A 19,280-nucleotide genomic window follows, 5' to 3' on the forward strand; every position below is an offset into this window, starting at 1 on the left:
GACTCTCATCAGTGCCAGCCTGCATAGCCAATAGTGAGGGATGATGGGAATTATAGTGCAACAGCACCTAGTGGTTCACAGGTTAACTACCCCTAATCTAGACAAAGAATTATCAGTTTAAGAAGAAGAAGTGCAACCACTAAAATTGGAAGTGGTTGAGCATGTAATTTTTGTTTCAACCTTTAAAAAAAACCAAAAACTTGACTTTTGAGTTGGAGAGTTTTCTTTTAAAAAAAAAGGGTTGTGTCTTTAGGGCTATGCAGATACATCTGTCAATCTAGGATCACAGCCTGATTTGCATATTTTGGGAAAGAGCTTCTGTCGTAAGCATGTGTGATGATGTGTAAGCACTCAGTTCATTGGAAACATTGGCTATAAGTCATTTTTTTCCTGTTCTTTTACACACACGTCACACATTGCCCCCGTGCTGTCTTGTGTGTTCAGAATAAGTGCACTGGTTGGTGGGAAGAAGCCTGCATGGGCGTGCTCATTGACTTCACTGTCCTAAGCAGAGTGGGGATTCTGTGGCTCTCCAGATGCTTCTTGGAGTCCCAACATCTGGATCCCTTCTCATCTCTGCCTTGAAGCCAGCAGCAATGGAAGCAGCACCTTACAGCCACCGGCCCCACATCAACCCTGCTTCTACTCCCAAGCAGATGAAAGGAACCTAGAAGAGGAGAAGCGGAAGGACCATGCTACAATTCACAACAAAACATCTGTCTCACTTCCCTGTTCCTTCTCACAAACTGGGATAGGAGGTCTTCCATTCTTTTAGTATTGGTAACTCCAAACCATATCTACGTATTTTTTTTTGTTGCTGGTTTGGCTTAGCAAAGGGAAGGGAAGAAACTAGCTTTCACCTTACCCATAAGAGGCACAAGAGACAGCTATAAGAGACTAGGCAAGTTAGATATGTTTCTAATGAACAAATTCAGAGACATTTCACATTTTTTGCCTCCAAACTGCTGCTCAATAGCCAACTGAAAACCAACTTAGCCCTAACAGATTAAATTTGGTGGCACAAGTTTATTTGGTTTTGTTTTCTTGAAAGAAGGGCAGCAACACGTTTTGATTCATGTAATAAGTCCTGCATACTTCCTTGTTTTATAAAATTAAATGCTTTACTGTTTATTAAACCAGGGATGGGGAAGCAGGTGCCCAGGAACCAAATGTGGCGCTGCAGGCCTCTATGTCTGTACCTCAAGGCCACAGCTCTCCCTGGCCCAGTTTGCATCAAGTGTTTTTGCCTGCTTGGAATGTGTCCTTAAGTTCTGATAATGCCTTTTGCTTGGCTGTGTGGAAGGTAGAGAGAGGTGTGTGAAAGCATATTGTTGCACCACCCCAATTTCGGAGCGGTGTTAAGATTCTAGGGATTCCAGGCACTTACCCTGGGTTTCATGTTTCCTTTTGGAAATGAAGCACAGCGGAGACGCTGGTGGCTTTAGGATAGATGGCTTATTTACACATATATACACCCTGAGCCTACGATGAAGGGGTTCACAGCATCAACACCCCAAAGAGGTCTTGCTTCTCCCAAAGCCACAGCTGTAGATTCAGACAGAAATGAAACACTGTGCTCTGACCTTCTCTCCAGCTTTATGCTGTTAACCACCTTGCTGAATCCAGGTATTCAATGTCTGGCTTGATTAAATTCTAGCACTTACTGGGTCCAGGAATTTAGGGGAATCTGGCACCCCAAAACTCATAACTATATATAGGAAGTAGCCTGCTGTACAAAGAGAAAATTGACATTTCTTTTTGCTCCATTCACTTTTGACTCTGTGCCTGCCCACTATTGGCATGGGGTCCCAGATGGTTGCCCAGAAAGTAATGCAGCCGTCAGGCTGAAAAAAGATTCCACATTCCCGTCTTAAATTAACCATGCAATTTATTTATTTATTTGATGTGTCAAACCTCTTGCTATTTTTAGTGGAATTTGAAGACATCAGCGTTCATTCTCTGGCATTAGTCATCCGTGTTCAAAAGATAACAGCATTTTGAGAATACGTTATTACTTTGTCTCCAGTTTTGGCTGGCAAATCCTGTGCTCCAATCCCAAATATGCAATATACAATTGTAGAATTTATTCCAACACAATGTGTTTGGAATCAAAAGTTTATTTTCCCAAGGTCATAAGACTTATCCAACAGATATCCTATTTTGTTACCTGCTATATAAAAAGCGCTGATCAGCTTGTTCATGTACATATATTGAAGTAATACAGGTGGTACTTAAAGCATGTTTAATGAACTTTTAAAAAATGGATAATTATTTTAACATGTATACACTTTTTGTGTACAGTTTTCTTTATCAAAACTACCATATCATGCACACTGATCTGAAGCTTAGGGATTCACTGAGTCCTAAACTACTTAGGAAGTCAATGGCTAAATCATAATTTGATGTGATGTCTAATTTCGTTCCTTTCTCCACCAGTTTATGAAAATCCTGTATTGTCAGTTGGCCACCCCATTTCTGAACAGCTGTGGTGAACATTATGTACTTCCTTCTTGGCAGGCTATCAAGCTCTGGCTCATTCAGATGTTATGAAGAAGTACAATGTATTTGGTTTGGAATCAAAGCTGTTTGTGCTGACATCTACCTACCCTGTTCACAATATTCACCCAAGCCTGGTCAAATGAGAACATGGCAACTACTTTTGGCTAAAAACCTCAGGGGACTCGGCTCCCAATTAAGTTTTTTTGGAAACAATAAATGGATTTCCATGAGGAGTCTTGGGAGCCATTATTTAACTCACCAGATCCTTTGTTTCCCAGTAACTACTACATATTTGTTTTAAATCATATTTCAGCATACTACTTGAGAGTTTTTAAGAATGATAGGTAGACAACAAACGCTGAGTCCTTAAACGGGGCTTGAGGTGTGAAAGGCAAATCTCAGGTTTAAATGAGGTGGCTTGGCACCAAACGGTGTTGAAGAAATGGTGTGACTCGATCCACACCAACACACATTTAAAGCACATGACTTCTCCTCAAAGAAGCCTGGGAAAACTGCAGCTCTGAGGGGGGAAACTACAGTTCCCATGATTCTTTGGGGGGAAATCACATGCTCTGAATGCACTTTAAATGTATTGTGTGGATCTGCTATTTGTAATACAAAATTAGGAATTCTATAGCATGAAAACATTTTTTATCATTTCTGCAGTGTTCAAAATGCGTTGGAAGCACTGTGGGTTTAAGAGGTTGCAACCTTTGCAAACCAGAACAACTGTCACGGGCACCACACACCACCAATAATTAGGCTTGAAATAAGTGGTTTTGTGGTGTGTTTTTTAGAAGAGAGCAAAACATATGCAGGAAGGTGGACATATTTAGTGATCTACGTATAATGGAAAGACAGTAGTTTTGTTCCAAGCCTTGGTACAGTTCTTAGATAAACTAGTTCAAACAGAGCAAGTAAGTATGATCAGGTAGAGCAAGTAATACTGTACCTGCTATGACTCACATGCAGGCAACATTTGACATTTTTGACACTTGGTACATTAAGCACGGAAGCAAACACTGACATCCATTATGAAAAGAAATTGCATTTAATAGCGTTCAACGTACTGTGAGTCACAGATCTGTCATTTATTAAATACAACAATTTCAAATAGAAGGGTGAAGTAAATGGTGAGGGAGAGATGTTAATATTTTTTTTGACCTATTTTTGAGAACCAGAAACTGGCAGGTTAGAGATTGCTGGTATGGTGGTACACATGGTATGTAAGCTGGACAGATTCTGGTTCATCCACATTGTTTTCAATGGCTACTTCAGGTCCTTCCATTGCCTTCAGTGTGCATTTAATATTAATTGTCATTGGGACCACTGTGTTCAGTTGATTAAGTGGTTAGATGAGTCAGTTTTGACTGATTAAAAATGTATTCCCAATGAAAACAGACAATTTTTTTTAAAGATATAAATGCTTACAAAAACCACACCATACTCAAAAAGGCACTTTCCCTTTCTAAAGCCTCTACAGAGTTACTGGAGATGGTGAAAGGTTAGATGATATTTGCAGCAGGAGCTTCATAATAACTTCTTTTTTAAAGAGCTTGAAAGCAAGGCTAGAAGGGTGGAGAACAGCCAAACTGCATGCCTAATTAGGTCCTCCAGGCCTCCCCATTTTGGCCAAGCCATGCCCCACAGCCCTAAACCTGACATCGTTTATGACACCAGGTGTAGATTTAGAAGAAAGCTGGTAGAAGCCAAAAAAGCATTTATGCCTGCAAAGCATAGTGCCCAGGGTTTTGAAAGACCCAACAATCAGATCACACCTTAAGGTCCCAGCAGCCCTCTTCAGCATGGCCAATGGAAAGCGAAGGTGGAGTCAGTGTAACACAGAGGGACACATGTTTCCCATTCCTACCCTATACAGTGGTAGCTTGGTTGTTGAACTTAATCTGTTCTGGGAGTCCGTTTGACTCCTGGAACAGTTTGAAAACCAAGGCACGGATTCCGATTGGCTGCAGGAGCTTCCTGCACTCAAGTGGAAGCCGCGTCGGATGTTCGGCTTCCAAAAAACGTTTGCAAACTGGAACACTGCGATGTTCGGGAGCGGATTTGTTCCGGAGCCAAGCCGTTTGACAACCAGTACCACTGTACAAGCTTTCTTCTGGAATATTATTATTATTATTACTCCACCCATCTGACTGGATTGGCCCAGCCATTCCAGATGGCTTCCAACACATCTAAAAACATAATGGAAAGAAGTACATTTACTACTACTCCCAGTCTTTTGAACAAGTATCCATACTGTGATGTCGATTGTGACATTGCATTTCACCAATATAACCCTAAGAAGTTGACAGAATTGCCGTGACTTGTTTGTTCCAAGCCTGCATCTGATAATACCAGGTGGATTATGAGGACGCCTTGCCTCCAAACACAACGAGGCAATAACATCACTACATCACAGCCTACGCTCTTTTCAGCCTCAATTTCAGCTCCGGACCACAATACTTGGAGTAAGCCAAGTACAGCGTTGCTGCGAGGCACTTTCATTGGGCTGCAGAGTGGTGATAAAACCACTGGACCACATTGCAGGAGTGTTGCAAACCACAAAGGCTGCGTTTCACCAGCTAATTTTGAGAAGCTGACAGCTGTGACTACTAGTCTCAGTCCGCATCTGCTCTGTGGAGATTCATGATCCAGGGTGGGTTTCTTTCACTCACAAACATGAAGTGTGTTGATAACAACACGACTGTGTGCTCAGCCTTAGACGCGCTTCCACCTCAGACGTGCCATATGAACAGCGGGCTGAGCGAGCTTGGAATCTTTCTGCAAATCTTGTGTTTGTGTGTTTTTAAATAAAACCACTGAAATGACTCTCCACTGCACCCCGCTCTCACACGAAATAAAAACCCAGTTTGAGGAACCGCGAACTCCTGCCTGCGCTTCCACCTCCTTCTTCCCCTCAGCTGGCCGAGGACGGGGAGAGAACACGCTTCTGCTGCTGCTCAGTCACAGTTTATGCAGAAAGCCTTGACATGAGCCATTATTTCCTACTGGAAACTGTCACGTTTAAGGAAATGGCGTCAAAAGTAACCAGGAACTTCCGTCTCCAGACGATGCATTTTATCCTCCGTTTTATGTTTTGCCCTTAAGAAACATGGGCGGACAGCACTTCCTGTTTGGATATTTTGCTCTCAAGAAGGTTAGTGCTTGGAGACCGAGCTGGGAATGCCTGAGCTTGAGGATCAATAATCCCTGCGCTTAAAATTTGTAAAATTTTCACCGAAAACATCCATCGCTTCCTCTCTCAGGTGGTCCGACTATACAATTTATCTCGGCTTTTTCTGCAAAGCTTCTCCTGCGAGCTTCTGCCTTCTTTCGTTTTTCTGCTGTATTTATTCCTTTACACGCTTCCGGACATTTCTTCGCTTTTTTTTCTTTTCTTTTGGAGGTGTTTAATTAAAAACCCGTCATAGACATGTAGGCATGGCTCCCCACTGTGCAAAGATCTTTATTTTTGGTTCTACAATTTGTGTTGCAGTTGTGGTATTTTGTATCTAGAAAATATGGTGAATCCTGAAACCTTAAGAGCAATGAACAATCTATTGTCGCCTTCCCTGCTCTTATTTAGTTAAAGGGGGTGTGATAAGGATTGCTGCCTCCAAGAGCTTTACTACAACGATTCTGCTACACTCTGGCAGGTATCTAAGAAAAAAAACAGATTCTTTCTTTCTAGATTGGACCCCAGGGCATGGTGTGAATGTACTTGGCTGAAATTAAGGAAATCAAGGTTTGCAGGTTCCTGTCAGGGAACCCCATACATACTGTCTTAACAGGAAGAAATGTAGAATATAAACAGAAGATGAGACACCTGTAATTTTCCCTGGGTCTTTTATACTTTTTCCTCTGTTTTAATGTTGCTGCTGTGTCTTCCTGGATTGCAGCTTTGAACAGTTTTTTAAAAAAAATATTGTTTTACTGGTAGATTTTAGTTGTTGTTTGAAAGCTGCCCTGGGAGATGTTGATTCAAATGCTTTTCTCTGACGTCTTCCAACTCAAACTGGACATACCTCCAAGGCTGTTAACACCACACAACGCAGAAGGCAATAGTATATATGCTAATATAAATAACAAAAATGATAATATAAGTTAAAGCAGGAATAAAAAATCAGCTCTGTTGACCAGAAGCATGTTAAATTAGGACAGTTTTCACAATGTGTCAAAGCATCATTGCTGATGGAGCTGACCCACAACAGAGAATTCCAAAGTTTTGGTGCCACAGTGGAAAAGGCCATGGCCTGTGTACCCAACCAACTGAGCCTTTGCTACTGATAGGATATGTAGCAAGCATTTGCTGAAGATTTTGGGTGACAGAATCAAATGGGGAGAAAGTGTTACAAGTACCCTACTCCCAAATCATAAGGGTTATAAAGGTGATCACTTGTGTGCTGAATTTTCCTCTGAGACAAACCAGAAACTGGTGAGGCTGGGCTAGCTGTAAAGTCACATGGTCTAAAACCAAACAAACCCCAACCCCAGTCAAAACTCTTGCTGACACCTTTTGCACCACTTTTTGAAGGCAGCCCCATGTTACAATGTGGATGCGATTCTCTTTTCTTTTTTAAGAAATTGGAGATAGGTTACTGTACCAAAGGGAGTGTCCACCCTATGTTAAAGTGTTGGTTATCTTTGGGTGGGAACCAGTCCTAAATGTGAGTATGTCTGATTGTCTGCTTCATATAAGATGCCTTGATAACTTAAATCAATAAAAGATGCAGCCTTTCATCAATTTGATGCTCACATACTTCCAAAACACCTTGTACTCTTCATTTACCGAAACCGATCCAGCTAAAGTACTCTCAGGCTTTTAAAAAAGGTTCCGACCCTGTCTGGGCATAAAAGGCACATTTGGAAATCAGAGGACCTGTGGTGGAGTCCACTTCATGAAATAAAAACTTGCAATGCTCAGAAGGCACCCCCCCAAAAATAAAACCCCTACATAATCCCTGTAAGTATAACACAGGCAAATAATACTAATAATCTAGCACCCAAAAACCTGCCCCTACCTTGGAAAGCATTTCTGGAAAAAAAGAGAAAAATTTGGAAGGACAAAGAACGTTGGTGGGTGCTGCACTCCCCACAGGTGCGACATATATAGCATTTAAGTTCTCTCTGTTTATTTTCCTGCAGGATGGATGCCAGGGACAAGCAGGTTCTACGTTTGTTGCGCCTGGAGCTTTGTGCAGAACTGCTGGTGGAGGGCCTTGTCATTCAGTACCTTTACCAAGAAGGCATCCTGACAGAAAGCCACGTGCAAGAAATAAGGTCCCAAGTCACCAACCACAGGAAAACCATGATGCTCCTTGACATCTTACCTACCAGAGGGCCCAAGGCTTTTGAGACTTTTCTAGATTCCTTACAGGAGTTTCCATGGGTGAGAGACAAGCTTGAGGCAAAGCGCAATGAAGTTATGCTAGTGGCACTTGATGGTAAGATTTCAAAACTATTACTGTATTGGGTTCATTCTTCCTTTGATCAAAGAGCTGCAATGGTAGAATTTACAGCTGGAAGCAGTGGACTTGGCTCCTGCACCTCTAATAGATGTGCAGAAGAGGGATTTTCAGAAAGTGCAGCTTGCCATGCAAAGAGCACAGGAGCTCTGCCTTCTCTTTCCATTTGGCACTGCAATCCTACATGTCTCTACTTGGAAGTAAATCTGCTTGAGTTCAACAGGACTTGCTCCCAGATAAATGCATATAGGACTGCAACCTTAGTCTGTTAGCTGGTTATTTTCTACAATGTTGTTTTGTTGTCCACCACCACTTGTCCTTTTCTAATTTTTAAAATCTTAACTGGACTTTTTATTGTGTTGCAGTGTGTTTTTGCTTTTCTGACTTGTTTTTTTTGTGAGCTACAGTTGAAAGACTGGGCAAAAAGTTATCTTATAAAAATAAATATTCAGCCATGTGAGCCCGCACTTGTGCTTCATCCCCTTGGTGAGATCTAGGCTGTTGTCAGCCTAAGTAATTTGTTTGTGATGTGGAGTTAGCTGTTGCAAAATGTGATTCAAAGTCTAGAGTTCTGCGTAGTCAACTTGCTTCAAAACAGATGTCCAGACTGGTGTGTGCGTGTGTAAAATCCATTATCTATTTAAAGGGTTAATTTTTACCTTATAGGAAATTGTATGTGATAACTTGAGTAACTCAACTTGAGTAACTCAAGTAACTTGAGTGCTTTCTAAGTAACGGCCACCCCAGTTAGGCAACCCAGGGCATAGAGGATAATCTTGCCTTCAGCCTAGTATATGCAGTTTTCTTACGTTGCAAGAGTTGTGGGGTGAAGCTTTGAGGAAGTGGTAGCCAAGCAGCTCCAGTAATGCGAATGGGTCTAGAAGCTATTGGACGTACAGTGGTAACTTCTGAAGATAGCAAGACAAATGTATGTTCAAAAATATTGAGGTAGGGGAGTATATACTATACCTTTTAGATCAGTATTTCCCAAAGTGTGGTACACATACCCCTGGGGTTGCACAAAAGGATTTCAAAGGGTGTATGGTATCTGCTAGATAAAATAGTATCATAATCATGTACCCCTATTGAGAGTTTATTCTTACTGGTGTACCCCGACCAACAAATTATCTTCTTCTGAGCCCTTCTCAGAAGATAATTTGGTGGTCGGGGCACACCAGTAAGAATAAACACTCAAAAAGGATACATGATTGTTGTAAGTTTGGGAAACATTGCTCTAGACAAATGAGGCTAAAAAGAGATTTAAGGCAGACTTGTGTACATTGTCATTCCAGATGATGTATTACATTTCTATCACACCTTTCCTTCTAGGAACTCAAAATGGTCCTGCCCCATCCCATTTTATCCTCACAACAACCCCATGAGATAGAGACAGGGATTGGCTCCATGAACTTCATGGCTGAGTGGGGATTTGAACCTTGGTCTTAGTCTAGCCAGGGGTGTAGCTAGCTGCTTTGGCACCCGGAGTGGCGGGGGCGAGGCGAGCCACCCACAGGGGCGCCACGGCAATCCGCGCACTGGGGGGCACTGCAGTGATCCGCCCAGGGGAGTGGCGCAGCGCGGCAAGCTGCCCATGGAGTCCTCCTGAAACTGCAGAGTGGGGCCCCGAGCCACTGCTTCACTCCCAAGAGAGACGTGTGGCTCGGGCACACTGCAGGCCAGGCTCCGCGGTAAGTGCTGCCCCCCCCCCCCGTGATGTGCCATTTTGTCACCCCCCTCATAGATGACACCCAGGGCACCCCCACCCCTTCCTACGCCTCTGAGTCTAGCCCTCTCACAGCTACACCAAACTACAGTGGAACTGATTTTACAGTTGAATTATTGTCTCTATTTGCTTGCAAACGAAAAGGCATCTGTATGAATGAGAGTCATTATAAACTTTTCCTCCTGAAAGATGACTAATTCTCATACAGTAAAATAAAGGGAGAATGGAAAGGGACAGCAGTAGGGTAGCACTGTATAATAGAGACGAGACTGTACAGTGATGGGTTGGTAAACTTGGAATATGTGGGTTTACATCAGATATGTTGTATTCCTTTTTGCAGAGGAGGAATGAGACATGGGGAAAGGGTTCTGAAGTTTTGCTTACATAACTGGTAATTTTCAGACAACTGCTCATCTCTTATTATCTGATTTGTATACATACACACGCATCCTTGAAGATGCCCTTGGCTTAGAGTCTTGGGATCTCTTAACTTTAGGTTTCATCTTGGGCTAAGTGATCCAATGGCCTCAGACTCATCACCCTAGTACTATTACTGTGGATTGATGAACTTGGATGTTCATGGTTACTATGTTTTCAATCATCCCTGTTGAAGGAGGAAGGGCAACTTATATGTGGATAAATGTTTATGTTGTTTTAAGAAGGATAGTTACATTTCAGTAAGAGTTCAGGAAGGCCTTTTGTGATAGAGGATCGTGTCCCGTCAACAGCATTGAAATAAGATTTAGGGGTCAGTCCATTTGTCTTGTTTCGGTGGAATTGTGGTGGTGGAGTGGGCAAGCAGCAAAATGTCTTTGGCCAGCTCCACTGACAGTTTTCTAGCATGGATGTTAAATCAATACTCCATATTTTTGGGATAGATTTATGAACAAGGATGACATAATCTTTAACAAGTTTCTGTTATACAATCCTTGAGATTGTAACCTTGAATTACTTTCAAGTGATGCTTATGGGAACATTTTTAATAATAATAATAAATAATAATTTGATTATTTCACTTAGAATAATTTCTTTCTCCTCTGTCTCTGTTGATGTGACTCTTCATAATTGGAAAGTATGGCTAACAAAGTTTCCAGCTAGGTTTGGCGTGTTCTCTGGTCTGTATTGATGTTGGTCAGTTCTCAGGCCTGGCTAAGAGTTGGGAGTGGGTGGTTGTGAATAGGCTGGGGCAAATAATACTACAATCCCACAGCTTCTTCCTGGTCCCATAGCCATAGTTAGTGCCCATGCCTGTGTTATTCTTGCACAGTTGTACAATTTTTTTTGGGAAGAGTGGGAAAAGCCTGGTTTGTTTATATTATTTTCTTTTTCCACTACGTGGGACACCTTGTGTTTGTGGACAGAAAGTTAAATACGTTATTCAGTAACTAATCTACTTCTAATGATTTGTACAATCCCTGTTGCAACCCAGGGTTAGCCAGCTGGCAGCACAGAGTGGGAATTTACTACCAACGCAGTTTAATCTGGCCTCTGGTAACCCCTATGTATATTAAAGAGATTGTCCAATTTCACTAAGGTGAAAAAGAACCTCATCAAAAGATGTGTACATTTTAAAATGTTTCATCTTTTTAAATTGATGTCATATGTGCAATGCACAGGGAGCCCAACTCAGTGCAGATTCCTCTCTTGAGCTCGGCAGGAGTCAGCCATTGAACCGCGCCATGCTGGGCTGCCCGTTTGGCCTCCTCCCAATAATGCGACGTCACATGTGTGTCACGTGTATGGCATCACATACTCCCGACCCATGTCCAATGCATGATGTCACACAAAGATGATGCACACTGCCGCCCCACCCAAATCTTGTACTCAAGGCAGCCCCTCTGCTTCCACCTAAATCTCCTTCCTGGACATCTGTTTTCCCAGCTGCCTTAAATTCCATCATGGAGGGGGCCCCCTGTGTTCTTTGTGCTCTTTGCTCTGCTACATGCAAAGCTCATCCACTACCACACCTGCAGATGGAAAGCAGAACTAGAGCTGTGTGTCGTCAGCATATTGCTAACAATGTACTCCAAAATTCTGGGTAATCCCACATAGTGGTTTCATGTAGATGCAGAATCTTGAGGAACTACACATTGAAGTCTCCACAAGGCGGAAGAGCATGCCCCAAGCATCACTCTCAAAGGGCAGAACTGGAAAAAAGCAAATGGGGAGGCTGCTTATCAACCGTCCAGCGTCCTTTTTCTCTCTCCCCGCATCAAGCTTTCATGGTGTAATATGCATTTAGCAGTTGTTGTGCAAGCTTCTGGTGAAGCTCAACTCTTCACTTCCGTTTTTTATTTTTATAATAATTAAGAAATAATACTTCCTGAGTACAGAAACCTTAGAAAGTAAGGTACATGGTATAATTTCAAATATAAAATAGTTTTTAACTTAAATCTGTTTATAAAATTACAATGCGAATTTTGTAAAGTACTATGGAACGCTCCTTACCTGAGTCTTCATGTATCTGAAAGTTCTTGTCTAGATTCAAATCATTCATGTTCCACAGACAGCATTCCTGTTATAATGTACCTTTTGATTATTTATTTGACTTGGATGACCTCCCCAGGCTATTTAGCTAATAACCCCACCTTTTCTGGACTGCAATGTGCAATCTGCTTGTTAGCTTCAGTTAGTAACAAAGCTTGGGCAACTCTTTGTGGATTGCTAATCTTGTAGTTTTAAGTATACTGGTAGAGTTACCAGGGTCCTATATGTAGGATTTGGATGCAATAGCTTTCTATCGCAGTCATGGGAGCCAATTCCTAGGGGCTGTGGGGGCTTCGGCCCCCACAATAAAATATTTGAGGGGGCTGGGCCCCCACGGAGTTGATGGGCATTCCCATTCAAATGGTGTGTGTGTGCACTGCGTCATGTGATTGATTATGCGCGGCGGGGCTTACCTGGGCCACCACAATATTCTATTCAAGTTGGCACCCCTGATCTCAGTTGTTCCCCAGCAACTGGTATTCAGAGATATGCCTCCACAATTGGGGTTCAGTTTTGCTATAGTGGCTGTTAGTACTACTAACAACTACTTGTGTAGTTCCCCTCCAAAGCCACCTATTAGAACATATGGTTTGGCTGTCTTGGTTTCTTGATGTATTTTTGCATTTAATGAAAGGTCTGACTCGGTTGGGTGTTGCAGCCTTCTTTTGAGGTTCTGAACAGTCAACAAATGCACGTACGCAGTGTTTTCTATTTTAATTATATTCCTGGAAAAACTCAAGCAGACTGCTGTGTGGTGTTTACAGCAAGAGGGAAATGCTGAATGTAGAACATTATTCCATCCCAAAAGTTTGAAAAGGAAGGAAAGTTTCTGATTTTGTGCCTTGCATAGAGTTAGTATAATCAGATTCTATGAGGGATTCTCAAATGTTGTTGGGCCTGTTTGTTGAAGTGGGACAGAAATGGGATTGTTTTATTCCACAGTGTGACATGATTTGTATTTATTTTTTTTATAAGATATTTATTAAAGTTTTTAGAAGTACAAAAAGAAAAAAGAAAAAAAACATCATTTTAAACAAGAAAAGATAAAATACAAAAAAGAAAAAAGAAAAATCAGAAAGAAAAGAGCAGAGAATTGAAATCCATTAAGCAAAAAGAAAAATCAAGGAAAAATACAGCAAATCTTCCCATTACTTATCTTTCATTAGCTTATTTCCCTGACCTCCTCACACCTCCCTTTTTTGTATTCTAAGTCAATTATCCATTTCAGCAAATCCTTTCCCTCTTTTCAAATTTTTGTCCTGTAAATTTATCTTGATATTAATATAACTTTACTTTCCCTCCTTTCACTAATTAACAGTCTGTTTTTCCTAAATCTTTGTAGCATTTCTGCTAAAATCACATAAATTCATTCCAACATCATTCTAACATTCATTAATTTTGCAATGTTTCTGTAAATAGTCTTTAAATTTCTTCCAATCTTCCTCCACCGACTCTTCTCCCTGGTCTCGGATTCTGCCAGTCATTTCCGCCAGTTTCATGTAGTCCATCACCTTCATCTGCCATTCTTCCAGGGTGGGTAGATCTTGTGTCTTCCAGTACTTTACAATAAGTATTCTTGCTGCTGTTGTAGCATACATAAAGAAAGTTCTATCCTTCTTTGGCACCAATTGGCCGACCATGCCCAGGAGAAAGGCCTCTGGTTTCTTCAGAAAGGTATATTTAAATACCTTTTTCATTTCGTTATAGATCATCTCCCAGAAAGCCTTAATCCTTGGGCATGTCCACCAAAGGTGAAAGAATGTACCTTCAGTCTCTTTACATTTCCAACATTTATTATCGGGCAAATGATAAATTTTTGCAAGCTTGACTGGTGTCATGTACCACCTGTATATCATTTTCATTATATTCTCTCTTAAGGCATTGCATGCCGTGAACTTCATACCTGTGGTCCATAACTGTTCCCAGTCAGCCATCATAATGTTGTGTCCAACATCTTGTGCCCATTTAATCATAGCGGATTTCACCGTTTCATCCTGAGTATTCCATTTCAACAGCAAGTTATACATTCTTGACAAATTCTTAGTTCTGGAATCTAACAGTTCTGTTTCCAATTTTGATTTTTCCACCTGGAAGCCAATTTTTTTATCCAAATTATATGCCTCCATTATCTGATAATAGTGAAGCCAATCTCGCACTCTATTTTTTAATTTTTCAAAACTCTGCAGTTTTAATCTGTCTCCCTCTTGTTCCAAAATTTCCCACACAGTGTGACATGATTTGTACAGTGGTAGGGATGCGGGTGGCGCTGTGGGTTAAACCACAGAGCCTAGGACTTGCCGATCAGAAGGTCAGCGGTTCGAATCCCCGTGACGGGGTGAGCTCCCGTTCCTCGGTCCCTGCTCCTGCCAACCTAGCAGTTCGAAAGCACTTCAAAGTGCAAGTAGATAAATAGGTACCGCTCCGGCGGGAAGGTAAACGGTGTTTCCGTGCGCTGCTCTGTTCGCCAGAAGCGGCTTAGTCATGCTGGCCACATTACCTGGAAGCTGTACGCCGGCTCCCTCAGCCAATAAAGCGAGATGAGCGCCGCAACCCCATAGTTGGTCACGACTGGACCTAATGGTCAGGGGTCCCTTTACCTTTACCTTACCTCAGGTTACATATGCTTCAGGTTACATACACTTCAGGTTACAGACTTCACTAACCCAGAAATAGTACCTCAGGTTAAGAACTTTGCTTCAGGATGAGAACAGAAATTGTGCTCCGGCAGCACGGCAGCAGCAGAAGGCCACATTAGCTAAAGTGGTGCTTCAGGTTAAGAACAGTTTCAGGTTAAGAACGGACCTCCGGAACGAATTAAGTACTTAACCCGAGGTACCACTGTATACCGATAATTGTATGTGTTTGTATGTTATGTAGTGACCTGGGATCAATTTCTGATGAAGACCAAGGTACAAATTTGCAAGACCCACGTATGTAGCTATAGGATCAAGGAATTCTTTAAGAACAACCACATGTAAATTGTATTACACAAGTACAGTCGTACCTTGGCTCCCAAACCCCTTGGGAGCCAAACATTCCGGCTCTCGAACAATCAAAAATCGGAAATGAGTGTTCCATTTTTTTAACATCTTTTTGGAAGCCGAACATCTGGCACGGCTTCCGTTATTTTTTCCGGTGCGCCTGCACAATCTGAAACCAATCAAAAACTGCGCCTTGGTTTCCTAACGTTTCTGAAGTGGAACGGACTTCCAGAAAGGATTCCGTTCGATTTCTGAGGTATGACTGTAATTGTGCTCTACTTTATCAGGTTATAGAAGACCTAATGTTACAAAATAATATGTATATTGTTTCTTTAAGTTGTAATCTACAAACCGTTTCATACAACTGCATTAAAAACCAGCTTAGTTCCATTACAGTCCGTTGAATTCGGAGCAAACACTGAGAGGTGAGATGATAGCCATATGCAGATATCAGATGGGCTGTCACATGGGTGATGGAGCAAGCTGGTTTTCTGCAGTTCTAGAGGCTAGGACCTGAACCAATGGATTTCAGTCACAAGGAGTGAGATTCCGACTAAACATTAGGAAGAACTCCTGATGTTGGAACTATTTGACAGTGGAACAGAGTAGCTCAGAAAGTGGTGGACTCTCCTTTATTGGAGGTTTTTAAACAGAGGTTTGTTGGCCACCTGTCAGGGGGTTTTTTTAGCAGTGATTCCTGCATTACGGGGGGGGGGGTTGGACTAGATGACATTTTGTGTTGCTTCCAGCTGTACGGTTCTATGATTCTAACTTATCTGGTTTGAAATTAAATGCAGTTAAAGTACTTGGCTTTAAGCTGATGTTTGTGAGATCAGGCAGTCCCATGTTTATATGCGCAATTGTAAAGGAGATTTCTCCCCCCCCCCTTTTAAGGTATGTGTGATTGTTCAAACAAGAAGTAGCAAAAGGAAGTGGGATAGCTGTGTAAATCTCGATTTCAGACTACCTGCCTTTGTGCCGTGGTACACAGTAGGATTTTGATTACAACAAAATTATCTCTAGGGTTGGATGAGAAGGCCCCAAAACTTTTTCAATCCTGTTTATGCCATCATGAATGTATTTACCTTGTGAATAATAATAATTTGTGCCAAATACTAATCAACCTCACAGCAGGATTACTTCCTTAGAGAATATTTCCAGTGTGGGCAATCATGACAAAGAAATAATAACCGTCTAAAAGCCTCTGCATAATATTTATGATTATCAGGAAAAGCCGTGGTTGTTGGCAGGAAAGTGGAGTTCTTTCTAGGAACAGCAGACTGTTACATGATGTGTGTTTCTATAATGCGGAAAATGTGTGCTATGGAATTGTGTTTTCTAGGATTGCTTTCTTAGTTAACTTCTTTCCAGAATCTTTTCCTTTTCTCCTTTCTGAGTTCCACCTATAAACCCCATTTATATAGACAAAGGTTAGATGCTGAGAAATAGCACATAGTCTCTGTACATAGGAATCTCGACATTGGTGAAAGGTTCTAACCCATCCTCCTTTCTGACATAAAAGGTTTTTGGGGGATGTGGATGTTAACTGATGAGCATTCAATCTTGTGAATCCTTTGTTGCAGTTAGTAGTGAAGTTAGGATGCAGCTTTCCTGCCTATTTGTTATTTGTGAATAAAAGTATTGTGGCGTTTGCTATATTTACTTATATGTAAATATTCCTCCCATCAGTTTGCCCTAGTTTATCATTTTCAAAAGTTCTCTTTATGCATTTTTCTTTTTTTTGGGGGGGGGGGGACTGGGATTTCAGTTAAATTAAAATTACCAAAATAAGAATTGGAAGTTTAGTAACTGTGAATGTACATTTGTTTCCCACTTCATATTTTATTTTTTTGCTTTTGCCAGTGGCGTATAATTAGATTGTGATTCTAAGACAGCAGTCCTATGCGCATTTACAAGGATCACAGTGAACAAATAAGACTTGCTTCCAACTAGACATGTGTAGGATTGCCATGCATGAAAATGATCAGAAATAATTAAAAGCACATTTTCTTTGAACTATTTCCCAAACAAAGTTAAAAATATGGTCAAGTTCTCTTGAGTTCAGGGGTGATTTAAGTACATACAGAGTTAAGGATTCTATCAGGCTTCTCTAGATATGGAAGATCTCAATAATTTTAGACCAGTGGCAAATCTCTGCTTCCTGAGCAGTCCTCAAGAGAGTGCCCTGCACAATGGCTTGTGTCGGGAGAGAGTCAGGGGAGTGTGACTCTGCTGATTTTCCTTTAGCTTTTTTTGATCCTGTCCCAGCTTGCAATGCTTCTTCTCCTTCTTGGGTGGCTTTCTCCAGAAAGTGGTGCTTTGGGGGGGGGGGGCGGGATAAGTGCTTAGAGTCGAGATTTGTAGTCTAGTACCATCCGCAGTGCCACAGGTTCCCCATTCCTGCTCTCAAAGCATGCTTCCTGGTTTGGTCATATGGAGGTGATTCTTAGCTTCTGAGGCTATCGGAAGAGTGTTTGATTACAGTTGTAGAACAAGCAGCTGTATTTGTATTTGCTTTTCAGTTTATACAGCCAGCAGCATAAGAGATGAGTTCTCCGGCTGTTAAGCCAAATAAAAGGAAAGAGCTAATGGTATCTACGAACACAGGGGAGGAGTAGTGGGTGGTGGTGTTTATAACAGAGTGAGTGTAATGAGGGGAGTATATTTCCTAATAACAAGCATAAACCATCACACGCAACATGCCTCCACTAGCCCTGAACTCTGATCTGAGTGGCCTTCCTGGATCACTGATGACGTAGAAATGCTTCTACAGTCGTTGGAGTCACTAGATGTTGGCTCAGTTCCTCAAGTTTTAATCTGAAGTTTTGTTGTTGTTGGCCAGTTGATTGCAAACACAAATGTGAGTTTCTATTTCTGTTAATAAGATATTTTATCTTATTTGGGAACCTTTGCTCAAAACATTATTTAGTACATGTTTGTTTCCTTTTCTACCTCCTCCACATTGGATATCTATATCTCAGACTAGACTGTATAACGTGTATCTTTCTATTAAAAGCATGTTTTCTTAACATTACCATTTCCGTTCCCTTAATTTCTTGTTCGTTTTTCACTGCTACGGTTGGACATGAGGTAATAAGCTCATACCCAAATCTGATTTACTCATACAATCATCTCTGATCCTTTTGGGATGGACAGCAGAGAATGGAAAGGATCTAGTTGCTTGTTCTTGTTCTTTCCTCAGATTCATCCGCAGAGCAGTTGAATCTGCAGCACACAGATAATATCCCTCACTTCCAAGAAAAAGAAATCCATTTATGGCAGGCACCTGTTCCAATAGAATTATTAAAGCAGCAGATGAAACTGGAAAGTTTTGACATAGATTTCAAGGTTTTTTTTATTACTACGTAGCTTACAGACAAGTTCTTGGTACTAAATTATTCAACAAGTCAAAGTGACCCAGTGGATTTCCTTCCCATCACTGCTTCTATTATTTAGCCTTTCCCCAATGCCAGCAATGCTATTTTTCTATTACCTGTTGGCCCGTCTCTACCAGCTGATGAACTTTATTGAAGGAGTGGTATATAAATGCCAGAAGTAAATACCAGGTGGCTGCACCTCACATTCTGAGAGGTGCATCTAAGTTCTTTGCAATACTGGGGTGCAGTTCATAAGCTGGATGTAGCTGCACGTGATTCTCCATGGTGATGCAAGGAATCTTGTGGTGAACCTTCCGAACTGGAAGTCCCTTCATGGGTGCCACTAAAATAATGACCACTCCTTGGATTGTTTGCGCAAATCAGAGGTGCCAGCTCATGGGGGCCAAGCTGTCCCCCCCCCAATATCTTTTGTGAGGGGGCCGGCTCCTCCTCCTCCTGCCATGGAAGGAGGCCCGTTGTGGGAGAGGAGCAACCGTGGCCATTGAAGCAGTGCCGTGCTCGGCTCTATGCTTGGCCTCCTCCTGAAGATGCGACGTCATGCGCATGACATCACACACACGTTGTGCATCACACAGGCCCCCTAAATCTTTGGCACAAGTTGCCGCCTTTGCTGCAAAGTTTGAATATTACTGCAAGAACTATGATACAACATGGGTTTTTATCAAGAATGAGCAACTCCCACTCCCATAATCTTAAGCCAGGGTGGCCAATGGCCAGGGATGATGGG

The 19,280-nt window shown here is 41.7% G+C and overlaps 1 protein-coding gene across 2 annotated transcripts in view; it reads left to right on the plus strand.

Annotated features, from left to right (window-relative positions):
• Positions 1-5,184: 5,184 nt before the first annotated feature.
• CRADD (CARD and death domain containing adaptor protein) overlaps positions 5,185-19,280 on the plus strand; it is a 38,401-nt gene continuing 24,305 nt past the window's right edge. Inside the window, exons 1-2 of one of the 2 annotated variants that reach the window (XM_083573495.1) lie at positions 5,185-5,724; positions 7,645-7,943. In XM_083573495.1, the coding sequence (XP_083429621.1) occupies positions 7,646-7,943 (298 nt within the window). In that variant the 5' untranslated portion in view covers positions 5,185-5,724; position 7,645. Of the gene's footprint in view, positions 5,725-6,136; positions 6,156-7,644; positions 7,944-19,280 lie in introns of those variants that run through there. The other variant, XM_083573494.1, reaches the window with a different exon arrangement.

The sequence above is a fragment of the Podarcis filfolensis genome (genome assembly GCF_964270895.1).
Source record: "Podarcis filfolensis genome assembly, chromosome: 10".
NCBI classification, from domain to species: domain Eukaryota; kingdom Metazoa; phylum Chordata; class Lepidosauria; order Squamata; family Lacertidae; genus Podarcis; species Podarcis filfolensis.